We start from the raw sequence: 19,523 nt of genomic DNA, 5'->3' as shown, positions 1-19,523 counted from the left end.
AATCATAAATAATTAAGAATTGCGCAAGACGATTATTATGTCGCAGGGAGAATATGCAGAAGTCAAGAGGCCGCATATCTATCCTGAGCTTATACATTTGTTAATAACACTTAATGCTTTAAAAAAAACGATATTATTGATACTTTTATGCGCAGCTATAGTTCGTTCGCGTTAACGTCACCGTAAAAAAGAAATTACATCATGAATGATCATAATAATATAATAATAGCATGGCGTATCTACCATGCACAGCACAAGTTCATTCCAGAACTTATTCTCTGTTTCTTTTTTACGTTCGCAAATGATCCTTATCGAAGAAGTTCTTTATCACCGTCAATCAAAATAATATTTATGGATATATTTTGTTGGCATGTAACATATAAAATTAACGGCGCGGTTAACGTTATCGAGCTATGGTCTGATTGTTGCTATTCGTAAGATTGTTGTTATATCGCTGTGATCGCGCGTGGGATTGGATAAAATATATTGCCCAAAGTAACGAATCAACTTTACCGATCGACTCTTTTCCATTTTTTGTGATTTACGCGACGTTATTCCTTATTCACCAACGCGATTAGCAAATTCTGACTTTCCGAGAATACTCGAAAAACTCTTCTCTTTTTTATCGATCACTACGGCTAAATTAAGTGATGAACAGGAAACATTGGATATATATATATATGTATTTACTATATACCGTCCAAGATGATAACGCAATGTTTATATCAAACTTGCAAGTCTTTTCAAGTTTTGAAATTAATCAATTATTTGTATACTTATTAAAAGACGTCGAAGCTAACAAGTTTATCAAGATTTTCGTACACACATATGTATTTACTCTTTTTAAATATCTATTTATAGTAATTGTGCATCTCACATATTACGTCAAAATCTATACTTCCAATTATATTTTCGGCGTCTCAGAAAAATTATATCGATAACATTTCAATTTGCGTTAATTATCTCGCGCATTTATTCGCTTCTCTCGGTCGTTTATACAAATTTCTTAGGTAATAATTTCGAGTTTTCTCGCACAGAAAGTTTCAAATGTATCGTAATTCATATATATGTGTATATACATATATATGTATATATACATATATATACACACACACATATTTCTCACGATACGTAGTGCTCATTTTAAACGCGTTGGCGAAAAGAATAACTTTGGCATTTAATTATTAATTTGTTGAATGATCGGTAAAAGTTTGGGCGATTTATCATGAATTCATGATTACCAACTAGATGACGAAAATTAGATTAAAAGGAAAACAAAAATAACAAAACGCGAAAGTTTTGTAAATGTTTAATGGGTACTCGATAACATAATGCTTGATGTCCATCGGAAATCATTCTGGAGCTAAATGAGAGAATAAGTTCATTTACATGTGCGTACATATTAACGACACAGTGTAATGATTTGCTGAAGCTCTATTATTATAACGACTAAGAATTATAAATAATGAATGTCTGTAATAAATAAAAAAACCACGCAAACAAGAGAGGACTATATTAAGAGGAAATGAAACTTCCATGATTTCTTGTGCTGGAAGAATTACAACGATCGGTAGAGTAAGAACTTCATAGTTCTGAAATTCTTTTTTTCCATTACAATAAAAAAAAAAGAAAAGAAAATAGGAATAAGTAATCGAATTCTTCCGGTACAAAGTATATAACGGAATCTTTCAGTCAGAAATAGTTATTATGAGCTAGGTGTCACAGCACGATTGGTATGATATGAAAGAAAACGAAAAAATCTGATCATTTGTCTGCTTTTCTCTTACCAACAATAACAACACACTAAACAAATAAGATCGTACTCACAATTTCTAAGGATCATTTTCATAGGAATAAGAAACTGTTCTAAAATAATACGTTAAAAGTCACTTATACATCAAAAAAAGAAGAAACAGTTTTATTGACTAATAAAATCACAAAAAAGGAATCTCTTGGACAGAACAATAAGTTAAATATCGTAAATCATACACGAGTTATATCGTTTTTATATCACGTAATTTTAGAACAGTTTATATATTCCACTATTTCCTCGCTTTCTGTATAAAGTATTTATCGGTTAAATATTTTAAAGTTGTAATCTTGTTAAAAAATGGAAGAAGTATACATTATGTAAGATTGGTGATATCTCTTGTTGGGTAGGAGCGGTTGTGTACCGCGCAGTGGGGCCAAGGGTGGGTCGAGTGTCCGTGAGCCCCAGCGGGGGTTGCACCGGTAAGCTTCAACCCCAAAGTGCCAGGTTGTTCCACCAAGTTCTCGTGTTCTCGCTCGTGTTGACGGTAACCGTAATCCGTAGTACGTAGTACGTACCCACTTTCCATGCATATACACACAGTCAACACTAAGGGTATCCCAAATGCCATTGCATCGGGATTGCCAGTCACCATTTTCGTACTCGAAGAACACGCACCCAAGATACCGAAAGTCGTTGTTACGCGAACAAGTAGTGAGAGGTGCATGCAGTTTCTTCCTAAGTAAATTGATAGTAAACTTTCTACTTTGATTCGTTCCATCTTGTATCTGAAACTTTGTTATACTATCATCGAAATACACTTTCCACTATTTAATAATTTTAAATAATTAAAATTAAAAGTTTTTCTTATTATCACTGCAAACTCTCTTATCGATCGCAAGATAATGTATCCTACATGAAAAATGATACTCATCACTATGATCCTTAAATTCGGATGAACTTGTACTATTATTGTTTATAAATACTTATTAATCACGAGATTTCTCGGAAACACAATATCATTCGATCGTTCTGTCTTGAAAAATGTTTGTTAAAATATATTAAAATTTAGGGCAACACTCTTGACAAAATAACACATACATAAATAAAAAAATATCAACATTTATACGTTCCACCTTATATACGTACTTAATTGATTGGATACGAGTCGTTTGCCGTTGTTGCCAATTAGTTATCTTAGGTACCCTTAGCTCGAGCATTGTTGACGATAGTATTTTATTAAATTTTTCGTTATATATAATATATATAATATATATATAATATTATATAATATTATATAACATATATAATATTATATATATAATATATATATAATAATAATAATAATATTATATGTAATATTCTCTTATGGAATGCCTAGGATACAAAACGTCGAATGTTAGTTGTGCATCCATTTTGTTCGTTGTTCCTCCCGAGCGGTTTATCATTACCTTGATGAAAATCAAACGTACGTTAGCGATACTGTCAACTCGCGCGAAGAGAAAAAAAAAGAAAAGATCAAAAGCATAGGAAATGCATATGCAGCTGATGGACTCAGAAATACGCGAGCAAGTAATTATACTGAGTAAACGTTAGCCCCGTAAGATCGTTCATCCTTTGACGAATCGTTTTATCTTTATCGAAGTCGCTGTTCTACTTGTTTAATGTGATTGGATTTTCAGATGAATTTTATGCTATATAAATAAAATGTTTTTCGCTCGAGTCTTTAAAAATATCGTTAACCTTATTATTCCTAGATCTCTTTTTCATACTTTCGGATATGCGTTTTGAGAAAATGATAATGTAAAATATTGTATAATGCATTATAGTTTTGTTTTTAATCCGTTATGAAGGTATTTTTTTGTTGAAAATATAGAATCTAACAATTGAAGTGTCATTATCGGACTCTTGTACATCGCGCAATCAATTAGGAAAACATAATAAATGAAATCACTCAAGAAACGGGCAGATCGATTTTTCCACTTTCGCGATGCATAATCCCGTCCATTTGAGAGGTACGATCCGTGCGCGGTACTTGACCAGACGGAATTTTAATTATGAAGATAATTAATGTTTCAGGTAAAAGTTGCGATTCGTACAGGGTAAGTATCGAAGAAGCGATTTAAGGATTGTAGGCTTGTGAAATTCAGTAGAATCTTTGGATATTTCTTCTATCCACCTTTTTATATAACCTGTACATACCCTATTGTTCTAAGTAGCTATGAATTTTCATTCAATATAAATAACAAAAATTATTCGGATCTTCCAATTAAAATGGAAATTTTCATATTTGACGAATAATAATTGAAAGCCGATACTTTTCGCTTCTTCGATGCTTGCTAAAAATTCGATCATTAAATAATCAATAAAAATAAAACGATAAACACGTTATTAAATTCTCCAAAAATTTTTTTCCCGTCTATATTACATAAAATACACCAAATAATGTAATACCTTTCATTGAAAACAAGTCTACTTACATATATAAATATCGTACGTCTCTTCTTTCTAGTATATAGAATAGCACACAAGTAACGTAATAAGAGAGATTGATTACTTTGTTAATATGTACACAAAACCACACGCATATATATACACGTACACACAAAACAGAAAACCTGTATCTCGTACTCGTGTTGGATGACTGCCTAGCTCATAGTAACTAGTTACTTCCAGAACTTCCACTTTTATTATTCGTATGAGTACTTCAGCCTAATGCTATTATTAGTTTTCACTAGAACTTAGCCCAACGTCTTTTATTAGACCCGTTTGAAGGGGCGTAAATCGAAAGATTTTTCTGCGTCTGTATAATACGTAGCATAGAAAGAAAGCAAAAGTACTTCCAGATCCTTTTCCGATCCGAATGATTGTGCAATCCGTGGAAAGGACTTTCCATCGATGGAAAAATAAAGTACTCGCCGGTTTGTTCTTCGCTACGCGTACCCTCGTATCTAACTTTCAGAAATTCGTACGTTTTCAAAATACAACTTGTTATTTAATAAGTGAGCGTTCTGCATGCTTTCGCGTTTCTCTGAGAATGCGCGTAGTTCTAGTGAAAACTGAAGTCGGTTGAAACATGAAGAAGCGCTCCTGTCTTTTTCTCTCTCTTTTCTTTTCTTATTTCTTTCATTTTTACGTAACCCATAGTAACAAAAATCGTCTTTCACGATTATTCTGCGGAAGATACTTTACGTTGTTAGTAAACCGTTCGTTCAACGTACAACGTGTCTTTTTTCTTTCTTTCTTTCTTTTTTTTTTGGAATCTTCTTTTCTTTATCAGTGGTCAATTTTTATTTCCTTTTATAAAATCTTTCCGTTTGGACGGACATGTCTTTATTCTCACAACATGAGTCGCTTCATTGAATCTCGAAAGTCGTTTTCTACGAGCTATGGGTCTACCTCTATACCAGTTCGTATACACAAAAGAAATAGGATAAACGAATTTCGAGTTGAATTACGCAAAGTAAAATAGGAGGGGACACAAGCCAAGACGGGCTGTTGCCGAGACCGATGATGAAGACTACCCCGAAGATGCAGTATCACCTAGGGGCGAGTAATCTACCATCTACCTAAACCTACTGTCTCTTAGATAACGTCGTCGTACATAAAGTGGTTTTTAATGTTACATCCATAGTAAACTCCTAGAACAATAATCACCACGGAATAATGAAAATTCATCGACCTTTCATTTGAGTCTCAGCAAGTATCGATAGATGGATATTTCATTTAAAACAACGACAAAAATAAATCGATCTTAGTCTTGGTCGATGATCGTCATTCCGGAGTGATATAAGAGCGTAGAGAAATTAGATAACTCGAGCTAAATAAATTTACATAGTCTCCAATTAGAAACAGTCAGTAGTAAAAGAAAATTATTATCCGACTAACCTTTGTAATTAACGTTCGCAGTAATTAATTTAGATCGTATTAAGATAGCCAACGATGTTAATTATTTATTTCTGAGATGTTATCGTCACGGTAAAAAACTTTGAATATTGAGAATAAATATTTTAATCAATCATTGTTTTCTATAATAATATTTTAGGAAGTTGGCCATCTTAGCCGATGCTTAGGCTATAAATAAAAATTCGAATAAAAATAGAACTTCGACCGTTTCACTATAAGTATCTTATTTATAAAAAATGTTTCTTGAGTGTCATTTAAGTTGAATTTAAGTGGTCATAGAGAAAGTAGTCAATGGGCGTCCTTAAAGGACCGACAACAATCTAATCGTTCCTTCAATGTCGCCGATTTATAGAAAAATAGATCGATTCTCTTTAGAACAGTAGATTAGTCGGTAGATAGTACGAGAGTGAATCTTATTTTTGTATGTTATGTGTGTACTTGCAGATATAATTATCTCTCTTTATATATATACATATATAATATATTTATGTCCTTAATATATTGACTGCTGTACCTGCGAATAGTATCTTTTGAATTTTAGTGTACTCTTACCTACACTTCAAGATTTCTTTTCATTACGTACTGCTGGACTTAACATTAGCCAATTAGTACGCCATACTAGACTAGCGAAATGAAACACGCGTACGTAGTTTAGACTTTTTCGACATTTATAACGATATTAACATATAATTAATACATACCTACATGAATTATGTGATCATTTAGTGATATAAATATGTGTGTGTGTGTATGTATATATATATATATATATACACATATATCAGTATATATACATATATCAGTGTATATATATAAATATATAGACACATACATAGGTTGATTATAAATTAAAGATCAGTTGAATATCTCGTTAGGATCAATAGAATACAAATTTATTTAGAAAAATTTCATGATTTCATGTGTCAAATATTTTAAGAGTACAAAATAAATCACCCGACTTCTGGTAAAATCGAAAGTTTAATGATTTTTAGTTTTTCTTATAGAAAACCTTGTATTTTTTTAATCAATTAAATAGTTAAAAAATATATATAAAAAAAATATATAGTCATAAAGTTAACAAAATAATAATAATTAACGAAACATTAGCGTTTATAGTTATATGATCAATAATAAATATTTTCATATGTAAGGAATCTTAATAGACTATAAAAAAATGAAAAACATACAAAACAATCTTATAAATTTAGTTATTATCTTATTAATTAAAAATGAAAATTTTACAATTAATTTATAATAACAAAAAAAAGAACAGCTTTCTTAATTCAATAAATATTCAAAATGTCCACTATTAGCTTATATATACAATCGACATCTTGTAATTATACTCTTTTGTACATTTAGAACATTTCAGATATCTTTTATTATTATTTTATTAACTGTACTTATTTAAAATTTTTGTTGTTTGTATATCTTTATTTTTTATTAATTACTGCATCAAAAAATTTAATATGTTAGATCTGGTGATCTAGGTAGCCATCTAACATGATTTTGGTTGATTAATAAATTGTGTTCTATACGATCAGTTTTACTAAATTTAGTATTACAATATATGTTTACATAACATATCTCACACGTCAATATCTCATTAAGGCTATAGTTGTTTAACAAATTTTTGATGATAATTGAATAGAATTTCTAATTAATTAAAAAAATATAGGTTATTCCATAAAAAAAAAAAACTAAAAATCATTAAATTTTCAGTTCAATCTGAAATTGAATGTTTTATTCAGTACACTTAAAATATTTGGCAGACAAAATTATGAAACTTTTCCGAATATATTTTTCTCTCTTGTTCGTAATAAAAAAGATTTAACTGTCCCTTAATTTATAATAAGCCTGTATATATATATGACAGACGAGGCATAAAATGAAAACAGATTTTTAGAAAAATATCGTTGTTATCACCTAAACTACGAACACATATTAGTAAATATATATGTATACATATATATATATATATATATATATATATATATATATATGTATATTATACATACGTGTATTAATAGTTTAGGTGATATCAACGATAATTTTCTAAAAATCTGTTTTTATTTTATGCCCCTTTTGTCATTGCACGAAGGTATCTAAGTATACCTTTCTAAATAACCGATTCTGGTGGCGTTTAATGATCGGCGGCCATTGCTGTATCAATCGTCCAACGTGTTGCTTCGTCAAACCCTATTTTTGTACTTTGTTTTTAATTTGGGGATGTTAATGTTCAGGATAATGCATGAACAAGGTCAAATGGGATTATTGACTTCTTTTTATCATGGAGCACCTTCGACCTATTCGTTCTTCGGATCATTTAATTTTTCCATTCGTTATCGTCTCCGAGTCGTTTAAATTAAAGATACATATGCATATGTTATGTTTCACACTTCCTTGGAAATCGAAATGTCGTTTATTAAAAAAAAAAAAAGAATACATATCGCATACCTATTTCGAATACGACATTCGATGGTATATTAAAAATTTGTTTTTCACAATCGAGATAATCGAGATCCCGAAAAAATTCCACACGGATTTTTTACCTTCACAATTCAACTACGATCTTTTTACTCCTCTCATACCCTCACCTCATACTGTCTCGATGACATCTTTCAAGCTTCCTTTCTAACTGGATTTCTCACGGAGTGCAATCCATATTCAGAATCTCGATCGCATTTACGTCAGCTGGAGATACACTCGAAATAGATGAACTCTTGGCCTAGATCCCTATGCGTCCGCCGTTTTCGGTGTCTGAGATGAAGAAGGGAAAGAAAGGAGAAAGAGGATGATCTTCGAACGTTATAAACATCTTACCTCTCTTTCCTTTCTCTCTCTCTCTCTCTCTCTCTCTCTCTCTCTCTCTCTCTCTCTCTCTCTCTCTCTCCCTCCATCATTTTCTTTCTCTGTTTATGCTTACGATAAAACAAATTACGACAAAATTTTCCGCAGTGCTAAACAATAAAAATAAAAGTTACATACTCGCTTTATTTTAATTCTAAGTCACTTCTTTTTCATCATTTTTCTCTTGCTTTAAGATAAAATAAAATCACAGATAGACAGTTATTACAATTATTATTATTATATATCAAGAGTTCTTGTGTATTTCCTTTGATTTTATCATTCTCAAACTAGGTTTTTCTTCTTTTTCGATTTTGCTGGTATCATTTCATTTACGGTACGCTGGATATACGAGAAAAATATGAGGGACCGGTCGAAGGAATGCGAGCAATCGTTTGTCCTCTCCTCTATCCCTTCTTTTCCTTTTTCCCTTTATCCATTTATCTATCTCTTTCTATCTTCTGCTCGTCTACGTCTCCTCTCACAGCCTATCTCTTCGATGACATTAAACTTCCGAATAAAAACCATCGATAGAGACAGACCACACCATTAAGCGTCGTGATATGCCGTACAAATCACGTCGATCCACGATTTATGATCCGCTCATCCCCTCGGCGTATCGCGCGTTATCGCCAGCAACGGGCGTACACCCGAAACGATATTCCTGCATGAGAACGTCTCGTTTCAACAGCATCGAAATACATGGCCCTTTTGCCAGTGGTGTAGGTAACTGCATATCGCGATTCAAAACGAACGCATCGATGTTCGCCTGCGTCCGCGTGGCTCTGTAATGTAGGTATATTAAAACTTTCCTCCGGGCGTAAATCCCGAAGTTTAGCCCTTTAATAGCGTAATTAACGCGATAGTCGTGAATTCAATGCGACACGACAACGTGCAATGCCGTTTTCATCCATGATATTAAATTCGTTTTTGATTTTTCTGTTAAACGAAATGCTTAATTCGTATTCTAATTTTCTCATTCTCGTGATTTTCATTCATAAATATCTTGGTTAATCAAATCATTTCCATGTCACGCGAAGTTGCTTAAGCATCTATTCGCGCTTAAAGGGAGCTTAGAAATATATTTAATTCGCTTTTATTTATCGTTAAAATTTCCAAATCCTCGATATCGTCCATTCCTAAATCACAATCTTATCCTTTGGTACCGATAATAAAATTTTTCGAGATAGTTTCTTTATCAAAAATCGAGGTATAGAAGAACTCAAGGAATCATCAAACGTACGATGTTGGAACGACATTAAAAATTTTCCAAAGTTTAAGAATTAATACGATAAATCGAAAAAAATTTATAGTTTTCGAGTTGCATTCTAGCCAGCGGAAAGTTCTTTCATATGCTGAGTTCGTTCATATTACATGTTGAAAACGTAAATCAAAAGTTCCTGTCGTGAGAATTTACATTCTGCCAGATTCCAACGTCGTCCGTATGTATTCCAAGTTAGTCGCGGCACAGCCACCACCGTCGTAATCATCACGTTTCTTATTTTTAATCTCTCAGATTATCAGCTCTCTCTTTATTCTTTATTAATGTCAGGAGTGCCGACGGTGTACTACCACGGAACCGGAAGTGAGAATGCAGGCCGCGCATTTACGGAGACGCCAATACAACATGTCCAACGGAGTGCACTGCGGAAGAAATGTATGATGTCGAAAATATTCATTTCGATCGATAGACGCACTTGAAGAAAGATTTCTTTATACATATATATATACATACATATATATATATATATATATATATATATGTATGTATATATATATATATATATGTATATATATATATATATAGGTACACACACTAAGTGTACACAAGCCGTTACTCTTATACTCTCTTATTATTCATCTCTCATCACCATCATCTCTTTCTCTTAATCATCCCCGATCACGCTCCATCAAACTTTCACTGATAGAGAGAGAAAGACGCAGTTCGCGTGTTCCGCCGATTGTTGTGTACTTGCTCATCGATTCTCCTCTTGAAAATCTTTCACGGTTCGCATCGCTCATCGCGATTCATACATTTCTGCCTTCGTCGGTCCCTCGCGGAAAATGCATATTAGCGGCGGAGTACATTTCAATGCACCGAGTGCTACTCGAGGGAATAATACAGCGGCCGCGGTTCGCTTGGCGCTCGATCAATATCCATAGGTTTATTATGCCCCAACGACTATTTCGCGGACTGTCGATGCACTCGAAATGCGAAAACTGTTCTCTCTCTCTCTATTTTTCTCTTTCTCTCTTTCTCTCTCTCTCTTTCTTTCTTTCTCTTTTTCTCTCTCTCTTTCTCTCTTTCTCTCTCTCTTTCTCTCTTTCTCTCTCTCTCTCTACCCCTCTAACCCTTCTCCCTCTTTTATTTTATCTATCTATCTCGATCTCTCTCTTTCCCTCTTTCTCTCGTGCTCGTGATTATCATGCCGGATAGAACGTAAAATATCGTAATTCTTTTTTAATAACATAACGGATAACTTTCAGAAAATCCTTGAATCATCATGACAATCATACTCGAGATCACCTTCTGAAATGCATTTCTATCAAGAAGAATCGGTAATTGACGAAGCGACACATCGGAAACATCATATCCACTTCTTTTTCGTTCTCTACTTTCTCTTATAGTTGCAAGTTCGTTGTGGCGCATAGTTGCTTTTACTATTAAAAAAAAAAAAACGAAGAAAACGTCGGCGAGAGTCGGTAATGAATATAAAAAGAACAAAGGTGGAAAAAGAAAAAACAAAAAGAAGGATATAACGAAGCATCTTACTCCGTAACGAGTTTCAGGTACGGAACAGTTGTAATCAGAGCTTTATGTTTCAGTGGATCTTACCAACGGACAGCTCACCCCCAACAACAACACGCCCTTACTCACGCAAGCTCTTTCTGGTACGTTTATAACCTCCCTCTCTCTCTCTCTTTCACTTTCTCTTTCTCTCTCTCTCTCTCTCTCTCTCTCTCTCTCTCTCTTTCTCTCGCATCTAAATATTTCTTTCTTTTTACTTTTTTATCTTCAACAAAAAAACTCGTTTTTATTAGATGGCTATTCATTATGAGAATTCATATAATAATCAAAAATATAGAAAAATATTGCTAAGAAATAATAGAAAAGTACAATAAAGTACGATAGAAATTGTATTGAAAACATTGTTATTCCACTTTCAATTCTCCAATTCGATTTTCGCAAAGGAATGCTTTTTAATTTCTCGAAATCGCATTAGAGACCGATGTCCTCGCATGATTCATCATCTCCGAAGTCTCCTCCGCATCAGTGGAGTTATGATAGAAAGTAGAAGGAGAAGGTGGAGAAGTAAGAAGAAATGGGGTGATAGTAGGAAAAGTGTCATACATGTGTGGCGCCGTGATGCCGGCAGCGAAATATACCAGCTCCTCTTTTTCTTTTTATATTTTTTTTTTTGCTCTATCTCCTTCACTTTTCTCATCCTTCGATTCTCTTTCCTATCCAGCCTGGAATCCGAGGCCGAACCATCGCCTACCACCACTGTCGTGCCGTCCGCAATCTCCTCTCAAATAAATCAAACTTTTGAATCGCGTCTCTCTTCTCATTTTCTCTACTTTTTCTCTCTCTCTCTCTCTCCCTCTCTCTCTCTCTTTCTTTTTCTCTTCAAGCCATTTCGCATTCGCGTACCATAGTCCTGCTCTGGGAGAAAACTTTGTAACCGGCCGCTATTGTCAAGAGTTTAAAAGCTGAATGGGTTTTTAGATTGTGCGCCCAGCGCTTTCGGTTTGTCATATTCTTCTGCTTCCTCCTCTTTCGTCCACGCCGTACCGTTCTTCTCTCTCTCTCTCTCTCTCTCTCTCTCTCTCTTTCTTTTTCTCGTTCACTAGTTTCGAATTCTTCGCATGGCTCCTCGACTTCCACCTCTTATCTACCAGTACCACTACTACTATGCCATTTTTTCCTTTTTCTTTCTTACATTTTTCCTCTTCTTTCTCCTTTCCCTATCCTCCCCTGTCTACTTCCGTAAATCCAAAAAGTATGGGTATCATCGCGAAACGCTTAAAGCTCGCGCTCCATGCGACCGGGATGTAGTTGGTACTCAAAAGATAACGCTTATCGTCGATATTCGATCTTTGACCTTTTCCTTTTCTTCGTCTTTTTATCCTTTGTTCGTCGGCAAGAGTCGGAAAAGAGAAAAATGACTTCCTCAGAAAAGTTCGGTTTTTCTATGAAATTCTCGAATAAGTTTGTGATTCTGTTTTATTTCTTGCTATTTCAAATCGTATCGTTACCCGCGTGTAGTTTTGAAAGCAACGTAACCATCTTTCGTGAAAGATTATACTAGTTTGCAATAGTTTCCTTTTTCTCACTTTTTTCAGTCCTCTCTTTTTCTTTCTTTTTTTCTTTTTTTCTTCTTTTATCTCTCTCTCTCTCTCTCTTTTTTCTCTTCTCTCTCTTTTTCTCTCTTTTTTCTCTTTCTCTCTCTTTCTTTCTTCTTTTCTCTTCCTCTTTCTCTTACTCTTTCTCTGTATTTGTCTCTCTTTCTCTGTTTGTTTTTCGAACGCGTTGAGATTATGCTCCCACTGTGCTCCTTGGGATATCCAAGGCGAAACTTTTCCTTTCCCCAAAAGCGAAGAAAAGCGAATACTTCTTTCCATTTTTCTCTCCGAGCATGGTTTTCTTTGATATAACATCACTAACACGTTCTACGAAACTTTGTCGACCGTTTACACACATCGTCGATTGTCTATACCAGTACTGTGCGAACTATGTCGTCGCAATCCTCTGAGAGTTAGTGCAATTTTCATGAATTTAACGCATAACCATAATAAAATATAAAGATAGTATATTTTGTTTATTTTTTAAATAAAAATAAAATAACATTATTATTATCTTTATATTTACTTAATTAAAAGAATTTTGTAAATTGTATAGAATTTTATTCATTTAAATAATTTCAGTAATTGCACTATATAAGCAATGCCTTTAACTTTTATCTATTGGGTATATAAAATAATAGAAAAAAGAGTATTATCGACTCGCGATTTTTCGTTATTTTTATTGTATAGCGAAAAGAAAAAAGAGGAGACTTTTTTCGCATTATGTTTATCAAAATAATAAATAGCATTACAATTAAGGAAAGAATACATTGAAAAAGTGTAGAATGAAAAATGAAAAAGCTGCGGGATACATCGGTTATGTTTTTATTCGAATCGGGCGATACACGAATATTTTGATTCATACGCTGCGAATTCTCATCGAAATCGAATAAACGTGATTACATTATTATATTACGTATGCAAAATGAACATATGTACATGTACGAAAAAATAACAGGTATAGAAAGGAAAGTTTCGAAGGATAAGTACGAGAAGGAAAGAAAGAAAGAAAGAAAGATAAAAAAACAAAAATAAAAGTGTAAAAGGGAGCAAAGGACTGAAGGGCGCGTTAATTGCAGTGATGAACAACTACCAGGCCGCAGCACAGGCCGGATTTCCACCAGCATCGCCGCATGCGGCCGGTGGTCATGGTGGGCCCCAAGGCCGATCTTTTCCTGCGGCCAATTCGCCAGGCCCAATCGACATGTACAGTTCGAGCGCCGCAGCCGCAGCAGCAGCCGCAGCCGCGGACTCTGCAGTTGCCAGCTACGTCCAAGCCGCAGCTAGTCCGCAGCCTCCCACGACCGCGTTCCCCGCAATCGCTGTCTCTCGCGCCCCGCTCAACTACAGTCCCGTAAGTCAATCGAGACAACTCGACTTTCATCATATTTCTTTTAAACTCCCATCGTCGTTTCCCTTTCTTTCTTTCGTTTTCTCTCGCGTCTCTATCGGATTGTATCAAATATTTATCAATATTATTCTAACCCAATCATATACTATTGTATATTTATTAAAAATTCTTCTCATAAGCATGAGAATAAAAAGTTGCATGAAATTGATATAGCAAAATACGAATTTTAAATCGATTGTGAAATAGTATAGAATTTTTTTTCTCACGTATTTTCATCATTCTCGGATTATCAGTCTGACGATTCTTTTTCTACGATTGAATACACGTCGATAAGGATTCTTCTTTGTACAGAATCTTTTTCCACTTGCGCGCACAGATCGGCCCGAATAGGCGGATAGTTTAGCTAGATAAATTTTGTAAAACGCTTCGACTGGAAAAATGAGGATGTGGTTGAATCTATTTTTTACGCTTTGGGCAAAAGAAGTACTGTCGCATCGATTTTTTTCAGTTTCATCAATATTATCCGGAATTACATTTTTCTTTCATTTAACTATGAAATTATTTTACATAAAATAGAATACTTTTTATTTTGCTTAATTAACGTAATTGTTCGGAAAGTTTATAATCCAAATAAGCAAGAGAAATATTTTTTGTTTAGAGATCATTAGGATTTTATCTTATTATTTTGAATTTCAAGTAATATAATTACTAAATGAAAAAATCGTTGAAAGTATTTTTACCGGACACTTTAAATTCTAATTTACCCATAACTTACAACATCATTTTGTTTTACGCAGAAGGTAAAATACAATTGAATTGTGGCTTTCCGCTTGCTAAAAAATGTAAGTTCGTATCAGCTTATTTACACTTATTTGAGGCATCTTATATCATGGAATGGAGAACCTTTTCCTAAGCGTGTAAATAAACATAAAAAGGAGCATTCAAAGGAAAGAAAGGGATTTGTTATTATCGGCGAATCTAATTGAAACAACCCCAATCATTGAACTATTGAAATTGAATTGAACTATTTTCTTTCATAACGCTAACTTGGAAATAATGAATACAATGGACCAGTTCACTTTTTCTGGATAATAATCAGTTTATTGCAAAGAAAAGAATTACTGTAACTTGAACAATTATAAAAATTTGGCGATTATAATAAAAGAACAAAGATAGTACACACAATTGGTATCCGGAAACAATTTTTTTCTGGGTGGAAACAATTCCGACCCACGTCCTTTTTTCTTTAAGAAAACACGAATAGGTATAAGCTTTCTCACTAATTGTACTAACAGCATCAAAAACTTGACGATGCTATCTTTTGTCTTTCACGTTCCTCGTGATTGTCAATTTAATAACCATTCAACAAACGTATGTATTCAGTGTTAAACGTTAAGTTCGTGAATTCCGCCTTTTCCTGTTTCAGGGACCTCTGATACCAGCGGCGTTCACTAATGGCTACCATTGAGCCTCGTTAAGACCTAACAACAGGTATGCTTCTTCCGTGTCATTTATAGTTCCACCGATTACATGTCCTTGTCCAAGAAAATAATCCTTATTTTATTTCACTTTTCATTCTCCTTTCTTTTCCCGATAGTATATGATACGAAAAAGAAGAAGCAATATTCATTATACTGATCCGATCAATCCTCCTTTGTAATGCCAACTTACTTTCATATAATCTCGTGAAAGATCGAGGAGATCCTCGCAACATAATTCAAGTCCACTCAAAAACGTGATTTTCTCTTATAATCTCAGGATGGACGAGAGGGCAGAGCGCAGCACGGTTGACTGACGGCACAACGAGCACTGTAGTAGACGTCTTGGGAAGGAACTGATCACAGTTGATGACGATCTCTCGACAAATATAAAAAAAAAATAAATAAATAAAAACAAATAAAGGACGATGCAGCTACGACGACGGACGACAGCGTCATAGATTTGAAAGTTAAGTGAGAAAGAAAGCGAAGGTCGATGCTTTCTAGTTAGAAGAGACTTTGAGCTTCCGAATATGACCAACTGAGCGTAGGAACTATCCCCGGATGGAAAAAACGTCGTCACTTGGGGTCAACGACATCGAATAGAAAGCTCGCGAAGAGGATAAAGAAATAGGATAGAGAGAGAAAAAGAGATGAGGTTGGAAACGAACGTCTAGAGGAGATCAGAAGACAGATAAAAAAGATAAACAGGAAAACAATGTGCGCAAAACGCAAGCAAAAAAAAGAACGAGAAATTGGAAAGAATGAGTGCAAGAAAGAGATAGAGAGAGAGAGAGAGAGAGAGAGAGAAAGAGAGAGAGAGAGAGAGAGAGAGAGAAAGAGAGAGAGAGAAAGAGAGAGTACGAAAAAAAAGAGAAAAAGAGTACGAAAAAAAAGAAAAAGAAATGATGTGTTTGAAAAAAAGCGAGATGGAAAAAAATGCCGACGACACGAGTTGTACACACAGGCTAGCTGTGGCCGAAACTGCGTATTGACGCCAGCCCGTTCTCCGACATTAATAAATAAAAAATAATAATAAAATAATAATAATGAGAATTAAATTAATATTATTAAAAGCTAAATAATTAAGCAATTAAGTTTAGAATATATAAATACAATATGTATATATATATATATATATAAATATAAATATATATATATATATATTATAAATAATTAATAATTATTAGACGGATAACGTATGAATTCTTAGAATTTAAGGCGAACGAAGACAGGGAGAGATACCAACAACAACAAAACTCACATGTACGCGAATATATTATTAATAATGATGATTATAACACACACAGAAAGAGAGAGTGAGTGAGTGAGAGAGAGAAAGAGAGAGAGAGAGAGAGAGAAAGAGAGAAATATATACATAATGAATAAGAACACATTTATTCAGAAAAAGTAACAGGAAGACATGACCCACACGCACATGCACACATAGAGACGGTACTCACTCATTGAGAAAGATACACATACACATGATTAATATGGTGATTAAAACGTTTAATAGGATTAGTAGCGGTGCGGCCGCGTTCGCGATAATATATATATATATATATATATATATATATATATATATATATAACATACATACATATATATAAAAGCGTCCGTTAGCGCGCATAGAAACATATACACATACATGCATATTTAATATATGTATATATATATATACATATATATATATATATACATATATATATATATATATACATATATATATATATATATATATATATCAGTACAATACAGACAGACAAGCACACACAACGCGCGAATACACGCATGTAACTGAGCACATAAAGAAGAGGCACGCGTCTGCACTCAGGAAGAACATTCTTTTCTGGGCTTTTGAGTTTTAGGTAGAACGAGAAAGACTGAGAAAGTGAGAGAGGTAAAGAAGACAGCAAGAAAAAAAATTCGAGTACGGTTAAAAGAACCCGACGACATCGGCGATGAAAGATGGCGATGAAGTTGTAGATTGTGATGTTATTTGGTGTGAGTAGTGGTGATTGTGAGAAGGTGATGTAGTAATAACGATGGAAAGAGCACAGGAGGAAGTTGTTTGAGGGTATAGTGAATAACAAAAGAGAGAGAAAAAAGTAAGCATTCCTCTTCTTTTCCTTTGTTTCCATCTTCTACGAGGCTGCTACTCCTCGGCAAATCTTTGTTGCTTCAATGGCGGAATAGCACTTCTCTTATCCCCGACTTCGTCATCGTCGTTGCCGTTGTTGAGACTCTTCTCGCTTTTCCCGGGTGTGCAACATGCACAAGGTGAAGAATCAAAGATTCCGGAGAAAGGAAAGATGAGAAAGAGAAAGAGAAAGCATGCATATATAAATATGTGTGTACTAATGTGTGGAAGTAAATGAGCGAAAACGTGCCGAGACGTATGTGAATAAAACGCGTCTAATTTGTTCAACAAGACGCATTTCCGACGTTAATTAGGCTATGCGTTTTCTTTTATCGAAAATCGAAGAGGTCACTCTCGGACTTTAAAAATATATCTGCTGCTACTGTCTATGTGTATATGCGTGCGTGTGTGTTTTCAATAATGGATGAAAGTGGGAATGAAAGAACTGGCAAGAGTAAAAAAAATAAAAAGAGAGAAAAAGAGAGGGAGAAAGAGAGAGAAAGAAAGAGAAAAAATGAAAGGGAAGGCGTTAACTGAACAGTATCGTAATGTATCGCTCGTCTCCGCGCCCGGCCCATACGTTACCGTCGAAATTTTGGCCTCAAGCGAACGCCGGACAATGATCAGCTGAATCTTTGAAACTGATCGTTCTGCTGGTATCGATCAATTACATTGCACTAACTTTCGTACGTGGAGCGCGAATTATTGTATCATCTAAATACCATAACGATATATAAATGATATTCTATATATATATATATATAAATATATAAATATAAATATTATACATACATTTCACGAACCTTTTAAATAAAAGGAGAACAAATACGATGATAGCGCGCGAAATTTGTCGACGTGCGCACGCGCTCGACATTATTCACAAAAAGGAGACCATAATACACAACACATACACATACGTACACACAGAAAAAGCACGTCCGAGAGACAGGTGTGTTATCATGAATCGATTAAACTTTAATCGAACAAAATGGTTTAGTAACAAAAGGGAGATTAATTAAATAAAGAATACGTTAATAAAATGTATGAGCATGCATATATATTTGCGTATAATATGCACGAATGTATATGTATTTTCGTGTACATATATACGTATGCAGAGAAAATGATGTACCGTTCGTCCGCAATGTACAGAGCATTAGAATCAATGGCGTTGTCACGCTGATTTGCTGATTTATTTGAACGATATGATAAAATTAATGAAAGATGTGTACCCTAAAAAAAATTTCGTGTGAGAGATTGAGAAAAAACAAAGTATAAGATGCAAGAGTGTGAGTGAAACGAATGAAAGATAATGAAATCGTACGTCCGTAAGTATGAGGATGAACATGTGAGAGAAACTGTGACTACGTTTCTAGGGCTACGCACATCATCATTAGCATCGCAATTAACCGTAATGCTTAAAATGCAGATTATGTCAAAGGAAAGACAGAAACTTGAGAATGAAGCAAAAGAAAAGAAAATTAAAATAGGTGATTTATATATCTAGTCTTTAAAAGCGAGGAAATCATCAGACACCAAACTTTGATATTCTTTTCACTTCAGATAATTCGGAAATCGAATGAATCTATATGTTGAATGCGTTGAATCTTTCGATTGATCTCCGTAATCGCAATTCCTTTTACTTTCGTTTCTACCTCTGCTCTTACGTCTATCATCAATATGGATTTATTGGAAAAGAGTGAT

General features: G+C 34.1%; 1 protein-coding gene across 8 annotated transcripts in view; it reads left to right on the top strand.

Annotated features, from left to right (window-relative positions):
• The window catches only part of Rbp6 (RNA-binding protein 6), a 598,400-nt gene that overhangs the window by 571,453 nt on the left and 7,424 nt on the right, over window positions 1-19,523 (top strand). For 6 of the 8 annotated variants that reach the window (XM_035875510.2, XM_035875509.2, XM_035875514.2 and 3 more), the window contains 5 exons: window positions 10,056-10,160; window positions 11,330-11,395; window positions 13,927-14,201; window positions 15,625-15,689; window positions 15,957-16,536. In XM_035875510.2, coding sequence (XP_035731403.1) covers window positions 10,056-10,160; window positions 11,330-11,395; window positions 13,927-14,201; window positions 15,625-15,666 — 488 coding nt within the window. In that variant the 3' untranslated portion in view covers window positions 15,667-15,689; window positions 15,957-16,536. Of the gene's footprint in view, window positions 1-10,055; window positions 10,161-11,329; window positions 11,396-13,926; window positions 14,202-15,624; window positions 15,690-15,956; window positions 16,537-19,523 lie in introns of those variants that run through there. The other 2 variants (XM_035875511.2, XM_085663103.1) reach the window with 2 other exon arrangements.

Source organism: Vespa mandarinia, chromosome 1 (assembly GCF_050613455.1).
Source record: "Vespa mandarinia isolate Hongniang chromosome 1, ASM5061345v1, whole genome shotgun sequence".
Taxonomy (NCBI): Eukaryota; Metazoa; Arthropoda; class Insecta; order Hymenoptera; family Vespidae; genus Vespa; species Vespa mandarinia.
The sequence above is the reverse complement of the archived record's forward strand: the minus strand, read 5'-3'. Positions and strand labels throughout refer to the sequence as shown.